Source organism: Ricinus communis, chromosome 9 (assembly GCF_019578655.1).
Source record: "Ricinus communis isolate WT05 ecotype wild-type chromosome 9, ASM1957865v1, whole genome shotgun sequence".
In the NCBI taxonomy this organism is placed as follows: domain Eukaryota; kingdom Viridiplantae; phylum Streptophyta; class Magnoliopsida; order Malpighiales; family Euphorbiaceae; genus Ricinus; species Ricinus communis.
In genome coordinates, this window is record NC_063264.1 from 27,907,027 (window position 1) to 27,924,077 (window position 17,051).

The 17,051-nt window shown below is 31.2% G+C and overlaps 2 protein-coding genes across 3 annotated transcripts; one reads left to right on the forward strand and one right to left on the reverse strand.

Annotated features, from left to right (window-relative positions):
• The first annotated feature begins 6,332 nt into the window (after positions 1-6,332).
• Positions 6,333-6,860, forward strand: LOC107262368. Its single transcript, XM_015727753.2, has one exon. It carries the CDS (start codon positions 6,333-6,335, stop codon positions 6,858-6,860), a length of 528 nt encoding a protein of 175 aa, XP_015583239.2.
• Positions 6,861-11,989: 5,129 nt separating this feature from the next.
• On the reverse strand, positions 11,990-15,854 carry LOC8266789 (probable protein phosphatase 2C 39). Of its 2 annotated transcripts, XM_015727759.3 has the most exons (6): positions 15,700-15,824; positions 15,189-15,268; positions 14,593-14,838; positions 13,462-13,738; positions 12,533-12,687; positions 11,990-12,405 (listed from the first exon to the last, which is right to left on the reverse strand). In XM_015727759.3, exons 3-6 carry the CDS (start codon positions 14,785-14,787, stop codon positions 12,268-12,270), a joined length of 765 nt encoding a protein of 254 aa, XP_015583245.1. In that variant the 5' UTR covers positions 14,788-14,838; positions 15,189-15,268; positions 15,700-15,824; the 3' UTR covers positions 11,990-12,267. The 2 variants fall into 2 exon arrangements, with proteins under 2 accessions (XP_015583245.1, XP_002533085.1); XM_002533039.4 differs by lacking the exon at positions 15,189-15,268 and having other exon boundaries at positions 15,700-15,854.
• Positions 15,855-17,051: the final 1,197 nt, after the last annotated feature.

A 17,051-nucleotide genomic window follows, 5' to 3' on the forward strand; every position in this document is an offset into this window, starting at 1 on the left:
TACTATAGTTTTTTAATTTTATTATGTTAACTGGTAAAGCTCCACCCTGGCTAGCCACAATCACCATCATCATGATGAAGCAGGAGGATCCTTTTGCGAGGACATGGAGCACTCAGCTTCAACTTGTTTGAATATGATGACCTCGGCCTCATTTCAACATTAAACACTCAGTATTCCCTGTCTAATCAAAAACTCAGATGAGATGTACCTCAAAGTTTGCCAGCAGATGCCTGACTAAATTCTACTGCACTTCAGGACTATGTTACTTTGGACTTGCATACAAGAGTTTTCCTTTTGAATTTCTTGGCCTGTCCATTGTCTTTCCTTTCTTATAATATTATATTAATGGTTGTGAGCTTGGACTATTCACCAGTTTCTTGGCTTCTCCTGGCAAGGAATCATGAGACTCTGTTGGAGTTTAGAAAAAAGAGAAATGGAGAATGCTGGAAACTCTTCTTTGTTTTTCATTAACAGGGCTTGCTTTTATAGCAGCTAAGATAACAACAGGAGAAAGTAGCACAAAAACAACTCATGATCCTATATAGCCCACACCTTGACTTCTACCAACTTTTGCCCACCTCATACATATAGCATAAATTGTTCTTAATATTTTAAAGTTACTTTTTTATTAACAAAGTAATTTTGTAAGAACATAATATACCATATATAGATGGATAAAAATTGAATCAAGGTGGTAGGTTCAGTATTTCCATACTTGTTCCAACAACTACAAAGATCTAATTCCTAAATTTGAGGACATACCATACTTTGTTAACTACCAAGTATGGGTAAAATATTATATCATATCTGTTTTACAAAAACAAGAAAACTGAAAATATCATTCTAAATAAAGTGCCAACTTCAACACGCTCTCGTGTGTTTTTCTTTGTTAAAAACATTTTCATATGTTGCTATTATGGTTTCAATATTAATTTACAACAATTCGAGTTTTCTTATGTATTTAGTTATTCTTTAATATAAATATTTAAAATTAAATATTAAAATTAAAGATCTTAAATATTAAAGTTTTATTTAAATGGAGAAATTTTAGATGAGAAATTTTATAGTTAAAATTTATGGATTTAATTTAAATCATCATTTGACAAGTAAAGAAGTGATTTAAGTCCTTAATCTTCCAAAATCTCTCATTTTTAAGGACTTTGATTTCCAACTAGGAGGTAACAAATTTCAAAACTTGCCATTTTTAAAAGAAGAACTAATCACAAAAATAATATATAAATTTATTAAAATTTAACAATTAAGTATTTAAATTTTAAATATTATAATTTGATGTATAAACCTAATAAATATGTACAATTGAATATGTATAGTAAGTTACAGATTATCCACATCAGGTTCTTTTAAAGATAATTACAAAATAGTTTCTAAATTTATTACATTAGTAATCAAATGTTTAAACTTTTAAATGTCACAATTAAGTATGTAAAACTAAAAATTAGTAATATTTAAGTGTGTAAAATTATTTATTTATATAAAAAATTTAATGTAAACAAATTATATTTTATTATATTTTCATAATGAAAGATAATATTTACATTTAGAAGAGTAAATCTTTTATTTAAACTATATAAAAAAAAAGAAAGATAAATAAAAATATATATATAAATAAATACTATACATGTCATAAATAAAAATATTAGTAACCAATACTATAGTCAAGTTTATCATCGTAAATAATAATTCTTTTTGTTTTAGATGTTTGTGGTAGTGCGTTAAGAAGACAAGGTAATAAATAAATGACAAAGTAAATACTTGTTGCTCAAAATTGAATAGAGAATTTTTTTTGAAAAGAAACTAATTAAAATATAGTAAGAACAGTGTAATGATAGTAGTAATGAGGGCGGTGTATGTTAAAAGTGCATACATTTAAATTTTTTTAATCTATTAAAATATTAATTTATGTTTTAAGATTATACTCAATTGTAAAAATTTACTAACTTCACACACTAAATTATAACTTTTAAAAGTTAAAATACTTACTTATTAAATTTTAATGAGTGCACATATAATTATGGCCTAATTATTAATTTAATCTTGAATTTTACACTTTTTAACAATTTTAATAAATTATTTTAAAATTATAAAATAAATGCCCATACTTTTAATTTTATTTTTAAACACACTTTCCAACAATAATTTTTTAAAGTTTACAATGAGAAAAATGACGTGACAAGTCAATTCTTTTATTAAAATAAAAATTATTGAGTCAGCAAAAGATTTGTTGTATTTATATGTAAAATGTGTGAAATGATACATATATGTGAGATTTTTAATGGCTATATTGTTAAGTCTAAACTATTTTTGTTGATTCACAATTATTATTCTTTTAGTAAGTGATAGATTCAAATTATATATAGTTATTTAGGATAGTTTAAAGGTGTAATGATATATTTTTTATATATAATATGATGAAAATAAGTTTTTATACATCATTTAAGCTTTATTTTCTAATTTCATATAATATTAGACAAGATAAGAAAATATGGAGAAAAATACTAAAAAATAGCTTAATTGGATATGTTTGTGTCAAGATCTAAGAGCGAGATACATGGACGGACTACTTTATAAGGCCTAGCCGAAATTTACATGATCTAGTGACATTTTAGTTATTTTGTATAACTATTAAGATTTATATTAAGAGTTACTATGGGATAATATTTGGTGTAGATAAGGATACTTATAGTTTTATCTATTAGCAAGAATTATATTTTGTATATTTATTTTTAAGGAGACTTATCTTGGTGGAGGATTCTTCTCTATATATATCTACAAATCTAGCTCTAAAAGAAGAGGATAGGTCTTTCATACCTGCTCTTTGCTACATCTCCCATCTGCTTCTGTGCACTATTCCTCTGTCTGCAATTCTCTACAGTTTATCTTCCACAAATACTTTAGTTTTAATTTTCATTGTTCTTTTAAAATTTAAGAAGTTTTTCAAGAAGTGGAGAGTGAAAACCAATCATCTTCATATCTTGAAGGATTCTGGATTTCGAGGGAGTTTTTACTTTTAGTCTTATTTTTATATTTTTCTATTTAATACAATGATCATTGAGTTAAATATGTCAGGCTAGTTTCATAAGTGTTTAGTTTAACATTTTTTACTTATGTATGAATTTTGTTATTTATTTATTTAATAAATGATTTCTTTACTTTCATATCTTTATAGTTTCAGTTATTCTTGTTGATTGACCATTATATTAATTTGATAATAATAATTGTTATAAAAATATTTAGGTTGAATGTATTAAAAGACATCATCTTTACTTCAATCTATATTGATAAAAGAAACTTTAATTGCATCATTAGCTTGAGTAATTAAAGAAAAAGACACATCACCATCTCATTCATTAGATCTAGACTTAAAGTAAAACAAGGGGACTACTAAGTAAATGATTAGGCTAAATATTATTTTTATCAATATAGTGTTAAATCATAAGTATTTGCATTGCATTTATATCACCACCTGACCCATGGGCTCATTACCGGCACTAGGGAATGGATAAGCTTAAGGCCACCAAATCCCATAGTAAGTCTGAATATTCACTAACTCAATCAAATTAAAATCCGAATTTAACTCTAAGCACTTTTTTCACAATTAATCTTATATCAACAGGTACTATAAATTAAATTCAGTCCGCCAGCATAATTAGGCGAGACTTGAATTTATATAAAATTACAACTGTAAGTCTAATATTTCTACTGCGGAGAATCTAAAATTTTACAAGTCAAGCATATCAAAATCAATTACATCAACCCGATGATGAAGGAGTCGGGTTGCTAGATGAGAACTACAGGAAGACTAACAATCACCTGACAAACAGTGAAAATGAGATTGTCAGTCTCGAGAGTGAGTTAAAATCATATATCCAAAAATAATTTCAAACACTTCAATAACACATTTATTTAATTTGAAGTAAACATTAAGTCATGCAAAAATATACGTGTCATGCCATGCTTAAATAAATAAAATAAAAAAATAACTTTCACATACTACGGGACAGAGTACTTAAGTAGAACCCTAATCCCAACTCTAACGTCTCGACTCTCTCATTCCAATAGAACTGGCGCCCAGAGAGCGAAGCTCGACCAAGGTCCTTGACTCTAATCCGGTCACTTAATTATCAATATCAGTCTTAGCCTTTAGACTTTCTTACTCCAATAAGACTGGCACCCAGAAAGCGAAGCTCGACCAGAGTCCTTAACTCCAGTCTGGTCACTTAGGTTTCCAAATAAGCCAGTGCCTAAAGAGTAATGCTCGACCAGGGACCTTTACTCTGACAAACTCACTCTACTCAGCCCAGAAAGCAATGCTCGACCAGAGAAAGTCCTAAATTTACCTTTTAAAGATTTACAAACCTTTACCTCTTTATTTTCTGTCTCTGATTCATACCGGTAACTCATCAAATAGCATGTTCTACAGCCGTCCCATCCCGTCCCATCCCGAGTCAACACGAAAACACAAACCATAATGCAGTAAATGAAACATATATGAATAGTGATTAAATAAATAATTAAAATATTAAATTATTTAATCAGAACTATCACGTAAAAATCTTAGCATGACAGGTGAACAGATATATGACTTTAACTCACAGATCTGACAACCTCCTAGCTCTACTCCGATGCCTCGGGTGGAGCGAGCCAAACTGACGGATTATCTAATCACGAAAAATAATTTAATCAATAACATTGAAACATTTGACAATTAACCCTATATCTAGATTTCTAGGACTGACTGTCTAAAAATTCGACTCTGGTAAATTCTACCGAAAATTCGGCAGAACCTCCTTTAAACACGAACGTTTACCCTTCCAAAAAAGGGGTCCAGGACCTGTCAAAAAACACTTCAAATATTTTAAAAATTTATTTTAACCGGAGTCGGGTCCCCAAGACTTCATTATTTTTCCCGACTCCGCCATACATCACAAATCACAACTAATGGCAGATAGTCCGACAAACTATTTATTTTAACTAATAAACTTCATATAATTTTTCTAATAATCAACACCACAAATAAACACATAAATTTACCAATAAATTCTAAAATTAATGGGCCAGAAGAAATTACCGAGACGCTTGATCGCTCGGTCGACTCGCCTTTAGCCGCGGAGTCCGATCGACGATCCGAATGCACTAACGGACTCGAAACAACGCGTTGATGATGATTCCAGCTTCCGATCTTTTGATCTGACCCCCGATTATCCAAAGAGATTTACGGGCGATCTCGGCCATAAATTTTCAAACGGAGTCTGATCGCCATGAAACTAGTGTCATTGGAAAGCTTGAGGTGAGGAGAGTCCGAATATGTCCTCCGATCAGCCAAAGCTCGCCAAAAAAACTAGAAAACGCCTGTTGCCACCCACTTCCTCTCTCCACCGCAACTACCAACTTCGACCACCATTTGCATCGCCGCTGCTCTCAAAAGAAAGCCCACTCTTAGGTGAGTCGATCGCCATCTGACTCGGCCGCCATTACCACCAGAAATGCCTTGCACGGTGTTAACAGCCGCTGCTTCCTCTCTCTCTCTTTTTTTCTTCGCGCTACTGCCGCCAACGCTGGCTCTTCTACTAGCTACCACCGCCATACCTCAAGCTCGACGGATGACAGTTCCTCATCTCTCCCTCTTCCTTCTTCCCCAATCGAATTCCTTTTCTTCTTCCTTTCTTTTCCTTTTCTTTTCTTTCTCTCCTTATCGGCAATTAGTCCTTGAACTTTTCTTCTTTACCATTTAGTCTCTCAATTTTTTTAATTACTAACAATTTTGTCCAGGAAAATTTATGGTTAACCCTTAAACTTTTCTTTAGCTTTTCAATTAAGCCCCTAACTATTTAATTTGGGCCAAATTAGAATTATTGAAAATATGTAATTACTTATTTACCCTTGCTTTTAAATATAAAATTACCAAAAAGCCCTTGCCGACATATTTAATTATAAAAATACCAAACATACAAATTTTCATAAAACTCCATATTAATAAAATTATATTTTAAATCCTCATTCCAAAATAAATCTCCAATTTAATCCTAACACACAATTAATTTAATTAATCAATTTTTAAATATTTTTCAATTAAAATTAACACCATTTGCTAATTTATTTTTAGCAGGTTTGGAATAGCTAGAGCAATCATTAGCGACAGGGGAATATATTTTTGCAACAAGACATTTAGCGCCTTACTAAAGAAATATGGAGTAACTCATAGAGTTGCAACACCTTATCACCCACAAACATCAGGACAAGTGGAAGTTAGCAATAGACAAATTAAGTCAATATTTGAGAAATCAGTGTGCCCATCTAGAAAAGTTTGGGCTATGCACTTGAATAATGCCCTTCGGGCATATCGAACAACTTATAAAACACCGATTGGAATGACTCCTTATAGATTAGTATACGACAAAGCTTGCCATTTACCAATCGAATTAGAACATAAAGCATATTGGGCTATTAAGAAGCTTAATATGAACTTAACTAAAGCAGGTGAAGAGCGTTTGTTACATCTAAATGAGCTAGAAGAAATGCGTAGTGAGGCATATGAGAATGCCAAGCTATACAAAGAAAGGACCAGGAAGCAATATGATAAGAGTTTACTTCAGAAATCTTTTGTCTCTGGAATGAAGGTATTATTATTTAACTCACACTTTAAACTTTTTCTAGGAAAGCTTAGATCCAGATGGAACGGACCCTTCGAAGTAATAACGGTTTTCAATCAAGGTGCGGTGGAATTACGTAACATTAAGACCCAAGAACAATTCAAAGTTAATGGCCAACGGTTGAAGCCATATTATGAAGGGATGACCTATGGACATGAAGTGGAGTGCATGGAAGCACCTCCAATTTGAAATAACCTTTGTCAATGTCTAGCTATAGATAATAAATTTAGCACTTCTATATTATATATATATTTTTATTATTTTAGTTTTCAATTTAAAGTATTTTCTCGCTTTTTTTAGGAACTTGCAAGAGATTCAACCATCCGAGCACATACACAATCATCAAGTACAACAAAGGAGCTTTATGTGGTAACACTTAATTTACTAGTCAATATTGTGCTTCAAGTATTTATAAGATTATGTGTGATATATAAAGGTCATTTAGTTAGAATTTGAGTATCCCTTGCAATACTTATCTTTAGTTAGGAATTTAGTCTTAATTCTAGTCAATTCCCCTTGGTAGCTTAGTTTTTCTTATTATTATTAGATACAATTTTGTTTTAAAAAAAGAAAAAGAAACTTAAGTCTAGCGAGCCACGTTGCGGCAGTGAAATTTCACACGGGCCCATAGCAGTCACAGAAACGCGGGCCGGCAGCAGTAGCGACCATAAAGGAGCCGGTGCGACCTCTGGTTGCGAGGTGCAGGCGCCTGGCGCACGCCACGACTTCGCGGCACATTCGCCAGGTAGGGGGGGTGGCCGACCCAAAAAAAAAAATTTATTTGAGCAACTTTAATTTGAAATACATTAGGACTCCAAAGTTGTTCATCTCCTACTAAAACACCAAAAAGAATTTTATTTGAATTCAAAAACACCCCTCCCCAAAACCCTAACCCTCACATAGAACTATATTTTTCTCTCTCCTTTCCTCCATTAACACAACCTCCTATTTTCTCTCTCCTCATTTTGCTTTCTCTCTCTACAAAAAGTCTTAATTTTTCTTCCAAAACTTCAAAATATTTACCCACCAATCTCTATTCTATCTATTCCATAGGTAATTAATGGCCCCAAAGAAGAGAACAAGAAAGGAAAAGGGGAAAGAGATAGTCTTAAGCTCTCATGAAGAAGAACAAAGATTAAAGGCAACTTATGGAGCTCCTTTTGATCTTTATTCTTATGAAGAGAGCAATCAATTCCTTAGCCTTGCTTCAAGAGAACAAGTTTCATGTAAGTTCTTGGATGCTCCCTCTCTAGTTAAGTTGAATATTTTTAAGATAATGATAATCCTCTTGGATAGATTAGGATGGAAGGATTTTGCCTTTAACTCATTGCCATCATATAATGAATTAACTTTAGAGTTTTTCACAACTCTACATTATGATCCTTCCAATGACAAGGAGTTCAAGGTAAGATTGTTTGGGCATAATTATACTGTTACTATTGATGCAATTGTCCGAGCTTTCGGTTTAAAGAAATGAGATATTTGTGAGCAATATCATAAGTTTGATTGGGCAAGTTTTGGAAAAAACTAATGGGTCAAGACAAATATGATATTAATAATATGCCAAATAATGTCTTCAATGATCATTGTTATTTGCTTATTTCAAAATTCATGTGTGGAGGCATCTTTGGTAGTAAAGAGAGAAATAAGGTGACGAAGCAAGAACTAAATATTCTATGGTGTTTGGATACCCATAAATCTATTTCTTCAGCATACTTTATTATGCAAAGTTTACTAAGGACACCGGCCAAACCTAAGAATTGTATCGGGTTAGGACATATTGTTACAGGTTTGGCCATGTATCTTTGTAGTTTTGATCCGGAGTCTTCTCTATATGAGGCATTACCCTCCCTGGCAATTTAGATACTAATGCATTGATTAGAGCTAATTTGGTAAATTGTCGTGGTAGTCCTCTTACTCTTATAGCCATTTAGGATTTTTGTTATGCATTTATTTTGTAATAATAACTTTTAGATTCTGTTTTATTTATGATGTTTTATTTTAAGCTAATCAGTTTTTATCAATGATGGTTCTCTAAAGCTTGTTTAAGGTTTATACGGGATGATGATTACTTATGGCCAATGGTAATTAAATGGCACTCTAATTTCCAAAGGAAATACTCTATCTTTTTCTCTTTTATGTGTTTCTTTTATGATTAAGACATTGAGGGCAATGTCTAAAATAAGTGTGGGGAGGAAAGATTTAGAGTAATTATGTTATATATGCCAAGTATTTAGTAGCTTTTGATTAATTTTTGTAAAAAAAATTTAAAACTATTTTATACTCAGCTTTTTGTTATTTTCTACACTAAAAAATCAATGAAAGAATGCTATTATGATAAATCTTTGAATTCTTGAATTGATTTTTAAGCATATATGAAGTGAATCATGAGTTGATTGCACTTAAATGATCAAGTGTTCATCGTTTGTATAAGAACATGATTAGTAGTTTAGCAACATTTGACATGGGTATGATTATAAGTGTATGATTTAGATTATTATTCCCTTGTTATTATTATGGTTTACCTATGTTTGTGGGAAATGATATGGTTAAGTTAAAAGCTCTAAGTTAATAATTCGATTCCGCTAGTTTTAAATGCTGAGTAACCGGGGATCTTCATGACCAATGTTGATTTTCGCATAAAAAGGCAATTGAAATTATGAGTATGCAAAGCATTTTGATTTTTGTTTTGTTGAGTAACCATGTACATTCATTATCCATGTTTGTATTTGTGTAAAAAGGCATAACATATCAAGAAAGAAAGGAACCCAAAATATCAAGTAAATCTAAGGGGTAAAAAAAAAGAAAATTCAAGAAAAAGAGCTTGCAAAGCAAGTGAAAAATATAAATGTCTATTGATCTCTTATTTGAATATTAAGGTTTTCCTTCTTGAATAAAGTTATCATAATTTGGGTTATGCATTATAATTGTATTCATTGATAATGAGTTAAGCTATTTGTTGTGAACATGTGTAAATGATGAATATTTGAATACACATGATGAATATTTGAATCTTTTGACTAACTATGATTGAGTTTACAACCTTTTAAGAAAAGTTCTTACGATTCAAGTTTTCTTTGATTTGTATAATTTCTACATTAGTGAGATTCTTTTGAATAGTACTTTTGAGCTGAGTACAAATTGCTTTATTGATTTTTTGCAATGATTGATTCTTAAGTTACTATTTACTTGAGGACAAGTAAAAGTTCAGGTGTGGGGGTATTTGATCGATCTAAATTGAATATAGATATTTAAGGGTATTTTAGAGGTTTAACGATATGTTTCTATATATAATATGGTATAAAGATGTGTTTTACCTCACTTTAATTTTTCTTGTCTAAATTTAGGAAATAATGCCAAAGAGGAGAATTTGAGCTAAAAACGCACTAATAGGCGTTACTTGGACTGCGGCTATTAAAGGCTCGAGAATCAAACACATGGGCTATTAATAATTTGGCCCTAGCTTAATTCATTAATGCCCAAAAAGGGGGGTTTAAGTAATTATTATGTAATTAGTGGATAATTATCTTTTGAGTTGTTTGGTTTGTTTAGGATAGTAAGGGGTAAACTATAGGAGTTGTGTGTTGAGAAAAAAACTCTAAAAAAAAAATCTCTGCAAAGAGTATAGGTTAATTAAAACAGGGAGTTCTTCGGCTACTGAGAACCTGTGGAGAAAAGGGTTCTATTATTCTCTGCAGAAATTTCTGGAGTTCATCATCTTCTACATCTAGCTAGCTTGTGTTGCATCATTTTTTAAAGAATCATAGAAGCTTTTCGAAGACGTGGAGAAAGAGGACTAATCTTTTTCATTCCTTAAAGAGCCTTTGAACTTTGAGGGAGTTTTAGTTTTCTATTTTATGAATCTTAAGTCTTTCTATTTAATTACAATGATTATTGGATTAAATATGTTAGGTTAAGTCCTATAAGTATTTAGTTTGGCTTTTTACTTAAGTATGAACTTATATATTTTAAGTTTAATGAATAATTTCTTTGCCTTCATATGTTCATTAGTTTCATCTATTATTATTGATTGACCATCATATCAATTCAGTAGTAATATGTATTATGAAAATCTTTAGATTAAAAGTATTAGAAACATTGTCTTTACTTTAATCTATGTTGGTATAAGAAACCTAAGTTGTATCATTAGCTTGAGTGACTTAGGGAAAAAGGCACATCACCATCTCATTTGTTAAATTAGGGCTTAAGGGGATGAAGAGAATTACTAAGTAAAAGCTAGACTAAATGCTATTTTATCATATAGTTCATATTAATCATTATAGTTGTATATTTATTTTCTGGTTATTTAATTTCTTTTATTAAACTAATGATCATTCTCAAAACATCGGCTTAGAGTGTTTATATTTATTTTCAGTATTTTGTGTGATGGTTGGTCTTTATAATATATGCTATACAATTCCTTGTGAAATCATCCTCGTAATAAGCTTGCCCGAACTACCATTCAGTTCGTACATTTGCAAGTACTAATTTAGACACATCAATAATAGTTAATAAAGTATAAGCTAAATACATATTTATATCCTAAATTTGTATTAATTAATCAATTTAACACTTTAACTTTCTATTTAACCTAACAAATACTTAAATTTTTCTTTATTAAATTAAATAATTTTAACTTTTAATTTAATTTAAACTTATTTTTTAATAATATTTAAACACTTGTGCGTAATATATATAGATATATTAAATAAAGACATATGTCAAAAAAAATATCACAAAAAAATAAATTTTAATATAAAATAGATTAAATTAAAAATTAAAAGTATTAAGTTGACTAAATTAAAAATTAAAGTATTAAACTGACTAAATAATCAAATTTCAAAAATATAAATATACATTTGACCTAAAATATACATAAAACACAACTACTAATTTAAAAATACAAAATCATTTGTTATAATTCTTAATTATAATACTTGAGTTTTAAGTCAAAAGAATTGTTATGACTCAAATATTTATTGATAACTTTCACTAATTACTTCTAAACTTTGTACTAATAATTGAGCCAAAATGAACTGCTCAATGACCTAAAGAAAACCCTGCTTAAGCTCGACTCATTTACCTCAATGTTAGGTTTGAACATCATTCATTTGTATATCCAATTGAGCTTTTAAATAAACCCTTTAAACCCTTACTGAGCTTTCATTCTTCTGCAGCTCTAGGTAAGATTTAACTATTTCATGCAAGTTATTTGTCAAGTTAATACTCACCTATAAGAGTGATCGGAACTTTAAGCTAATTTTATTAAACCTAAAGTAGATTCAAAGAAATTGGAGATAGATATTTATGACAGGATCTAAACAAGAACTGGATTGAATTTTTCATGGAATCTGGAGAGAATGTTCCTTGAGTAGATGCTGTTAGGCCATCATTCCAATGCTGCAACACTATGCACATCAAGCCATTTATAAAACTATACAAGTACAATTACAAGTCAGGCAGCAGCTTTTCTTGCAAGAGGAGAGGCACAACTATCAATGGCAGAAAATAGGAACGAAGTTTATTAAAATACCGGGCTGATGACAAGTCTCTGATACATTCTTATCGAAAAAGAGTGGGCTGAGGAATCCAGAGATCACCGAAATTTTACAACTACGCAGGAAATATCATCTGTGCTCTGCCTGATTAGTGCCTCTTCGGTCAGGTGTTTTGCCGCAGAGCGAGCATCTTTAATGTTCTTAATAGCATCTGTTGCTTCCTGGTTTGACATCACCTGGCATCATACAGAGAACAGATTTCAGGAAAAACAATACCGCACCTCTTCGAACAGAAGTAGAGCACAAGAAATTGAAGGTAACAATAAAATAAAAAAATTTATGTTTAACCCAAGTTTAACCAACCTTCCACAACCCATCACTAGCTAAGATAATGAAATCTGTATCATCGTCAATCACTTCCTTCGTAACATCAGGGTCTGAGCTGAGATGCCCCTTTAAGCTCTTATCACCAAATGCCCTTGCCACTGCCAACTGCCCATCAACACGTGGAACATCCCCTGAACTCATAAAGTTCATAAATTAATATCACATAAATGTCATACTCATGAAAGAAGTAAAAAGGAAATTGAATGCACGTTAATTTTTAGTATTTACTTGTAGAAACCTAGAGCTTCACCATTTCTATATCTGTATAAACCCAGTTTGATATAGGTATGTATACATTTGCACTCATCTATGTACATGAGCGTGCGTGCGTATGTGTGTCACAGAGGGAACAAAGTGATAACTGACCCCAGGCCACTGCAACCCTTGAACACCAAATGGAAGTGTAACAATTCAATTCATATAATTTAATAGCATAGCATCTTTTCCTCCAATAAAGTAGCATGATCAGTCATCACAAAGTGCAAGGCATTTTTCGAGATTCCAATACGTGTGATAATAAGCAACCACTAAGACCCAAAAAAAGTGCATGATAAAGCCCCCATGGTACAAACAATTTTGTTTAAATTAATTATGTTCACGTAGGAATCAAACACTCAGTGTTAAAGATATAAAACTATTCTTAGAGTCTCACCTAACAGTTTAAGCTTTTGGGTGGAATGGCCTTTAATGTGATATCAGAGCCTCTAATATTGAAAGATCTAGAATTCGATCATTAGCCACCCCCATGTTATTAATTAAATAGTTAACATTGTTCAGTTCAAGTCCAATGGGCATTCGCCGGAGTGTATTAGAGATATAACTATCTTTAGAGCCTCACCTTTTTAAGTGGATTCTTTGACACTTATAAGAGAACAATATCTATACTAATTCGGAAGAGTTCTTACCTGGGAAGTTTGATACAAAACCACCTCTGTTCTCAATCTCCTGCCTTTCAACACTTGGCTCATGATCAACCGACAATTGTTTAGCCACACCATTTTTGCAGATTACAGCCCGAGAATCACCAACATTGGCTACTACCAGCATCTCACAGTTGATTAATATAGCAGTGACGGCAGTTGAACCCCCTTTACCCAGATCAGCTGCTTTCTCCAAAATAGTAGTATCAGTAATACGGTATCCTCTCCTCATGGCATTTTCTGGTTCTGTCCAGAAGTCTGGCTACTTGCAATAGAAGTTTGGGACCAAAAGAGCAGAAATAGATGATCCTTAGTTTTAGTAACCAAAACTACATACTTAGAATAACATTACCAAGCACATTTAGGATTGATCTGCCTTGTGTGGGGAATAAGGAAAATCGGTCCATGGAAAATGATCTCCCACAATTTCAGAAATATGAAATCTCAGCTTCCAGACTTTTATACACGCAAAAAAAATAAAAGGATTCCACTCATATACCTACTAATCCACTAAGCAACACTTTACTGTCACAGGTTGTTATTAAATTCCAATGTCTATTTACCTTAGTACTGCATAACTTTCTCCCCTATTGATTATAATAAACCAGGTCGAGAAATAAATAACACTCTTGGTCCAACCATTCTCATGGTGTTATTTAATTGACAGAAAATTCTCTTATTTCCATAGAACTCTAAATTCCAGAAAATAAATTCTGGTTGATTTTCAAACAAGAGAATCACATATCTACTAAGATAATAATTTTCAAAAAGATATCTTTAAAAGAATACTTACTGAAATGAAAGGAGCTTTGATCAGGTCATAAAAGTCGATGTGAGGAAAAATGACAACAAACTTAGTATCTACTAATAGACTTCATCAAAATGATAAATAAAAATCTGTATTTCAATAAGACTTGAGATGGAATTTTAAGGTCCATAAGGAACTGAGTGCCATTTAGCACTAATTTATAGCTTCTCTAGCTTGTTTATCTTGTAGGAATCGGATTCACAAAGAGACGAAGAAACCCAAATGTACAGTTCAAAGTTTTGTACTATTAAGGAGTTAAAGAGCAGCCTGAAAGAAATGCAGTACAAAATGCAAATAGCATGCCTTACCTCCTTTAGGATATTGTCGAACAAGTTTGACCGCAAATAATCAGGTATAACATGGCTCAGATGACCGTCAAATATAGCAAACAAACCAAGTTCATTGTCATCAACTGCCTTAAATTCAGCAACAATATAATCTTCCATGTCATGACGTGATTGTCCCTTAACCAAGTGATAGCCATGAGTTACATGCTTTGACATCTTACTCTTCCCCTTTCCAGAGTCTGCAGATGAACCCAGCCCAACCTTTTCCTGTAATATGCATTAAAGCAGTCCAATATTGAATTTTGATCAAATTTAAAACAGCAGAGCAAACCAAAGTGTACTCTATCACTTCCAAAAGTCTAAGAGAACTCCACTCTTGTCCTTGTTTCACACTTGTAAGAGAATGTCCATAAAAAATGATAAATAGGGTCAAAAGAAAAAGAAAAAAAGTAATTAGCAAAATAGCAATAAAAGTACAGCCCTAGTTAGGGATTAAAGAAAAGCACACAAGGAGAGGCAACTGCAGAAGTAAAATCCCACAATTAATTAAACCGTAGGTACAACAGAAAAAGAAAAAAAGAGAGTAGTTATTAATTTGTATAGGAAACAAAAGTCACCTTGTGATTGGTTTTCCCCCCAAGCAAAATGTCATATTAGAAGGATTAAGCTCTTGTCTAAGCTCCTACTTGACCAAAGTCTTCACAGAAACAATTCTTGAGATTAATATACAGTGGAAAATAGAACCCTAAAAAGATATGGCATTAGGGCTCCCACATGAATTACAAAGATGAATTACATCACACAATTTAGCCACATGGGTTCTTGATACTAAGACTAATTTCAACCCCATCTGATGTGATCTTATAAAAACACTAGCATAAAACCAAAATAAGCCAATTTAATTCCAAGACACACATTGCACCAACACATCAATTAAAAGCAGAACAAACAAAGAGATACAGAAGCAAGAAAATAAAAAATCCCAAACTATCAGGCCATCCAAAACATCAAAGATTCAGATGCAAGAAATCAGGTAACGACATGAATAAAGAAATGAACTGAAGATGAAATAAAAAGAGAAGCATGCATGAGTGCATGGAGAAAGAATAAAAAAAAGAAAAACAATACCTTCATCTTGTGCAGAATATCTTTGCCTGTCATAATTGCTAAATGTTTATATACTTGAAGATATAATTTCAAATATGTGAGCAAAGAAAGAAAAAGATCACCACAGAGAAAGAAAAGAAAAGAAAAAAAAAAAAAAAGGAAAGAGAAAGACAGGTGTTAAAGGAGAATAGATAACGATCAAAGAGCTATTGACAACACAGAAAATAATACGCACGTATTCACAGACGTGAAACATATAACATAACACAATACGCAACTCGAATTGGGCCGCGTTTCTCGCATTAACCATGACCATGACGCGTACTTCTTGTTACTAAAGTTTGCAGCTTTGATTCAAATGCTCATCTTTTTACTTGTCGTCCGTCAAGGTATGAGCCGCGTTGGCTTGTCGTGCTGTCTGCGACTGTGAGCTAATAATGATTTCTTACTTGGCTATAATTAAAGTTTTATTGCCATATGTTTATTTGTCATACTTAAGCTTTTATAACTTTTTTTATTCCATGAGTTTATATTTAACATTTTATATCATAAATAAAATACTAGAGAACAGAAAACTAAAAAGTTGGATGGACCAACATGAATTAAATTTTATTCTCTCATTTAAAAATTGAAAATTGAAAATAAAAGGAAAATAAAATAAGAGCTACAGAGAATATTTCATATAACTAAATCGACACTCGAATTAAGATCAAGGTAAGGTCATTGGTGTAAAATTCTACTCTTGGAACAATTCGATATTCTATTAGTAAATAATTATTTTCAAATATCTAGAATTATAAGTTAGTCAAGCGCATTTGCAAGCTAATGAAACTCGATTTGTGAGATGGGGTCTTATATTTTGGTCATTAGACGATAATATATTGTGGTGTGATTTAATTATAATATGTGTTAGAATTTTGATGTGTTTTTTTTAAGTAGTTTATATTAATTAAATATATACTAAATGTATATTAATTTATGTTCATTAAATACATAATTAATATTTATTGTTTGAACGTTAAATGTTTATATTTTTAATTTGTTTTATTGAAAAGATATTTATATTACAATATAAAATATTTGTAGTATAATTTTAGCTTAATATCTTTTTATTTATTACCTGTAAAAACGATTTATATTATTTGTATGTTATATATGTATGTTTGATTCAATTAATGAATATCTATTAACAAACTAATTAATATTATATTTATAAATGACGAATACTTATGTCAATCACACAAATATTTCAATATACATTACAAGAATAATGAATCTAACTTTCATAAAAAATAAACATTATTTTTATTTGAAAACGATATTTCACAGTAGTCTGAGGAATATATATGCATATATATAAAATGGTATAATTA

What these genes read in the sequence shown, in the direction of transcription:
- LOC107262368 (XM_015727753.2), top strand. Translation starts at nt 6,333, where the DNA reads ATGCACTTGAATAATGCCCTTCGGGCATATCGAACAACTTATAAAACA.
- LOC8266789 (XM_002533039.4), bottom strand. Translation starts at nt 15,732, where the DNA reads ATGACAGGCAAAGATATTCTGCACAAGATGAAG. An exon ending in ATATTCTGCACAAGATGAAG is followed by an intron (nt 14,839 to 15,699) that starts GTATTGTTTTTC and finishes TGCATATTACAG; the next exon opens with GAAAAGGTTGGGCTGGGTTC. An exon ending in TCGACAATATCCTAAAGGAG is followed by an intron (nt 13,739 to 14,592) that starts GTAAGGCATGCT and finishes TATTGCAAGTAG; the next exon opens with CCAGACTTCTGGACAGAACC.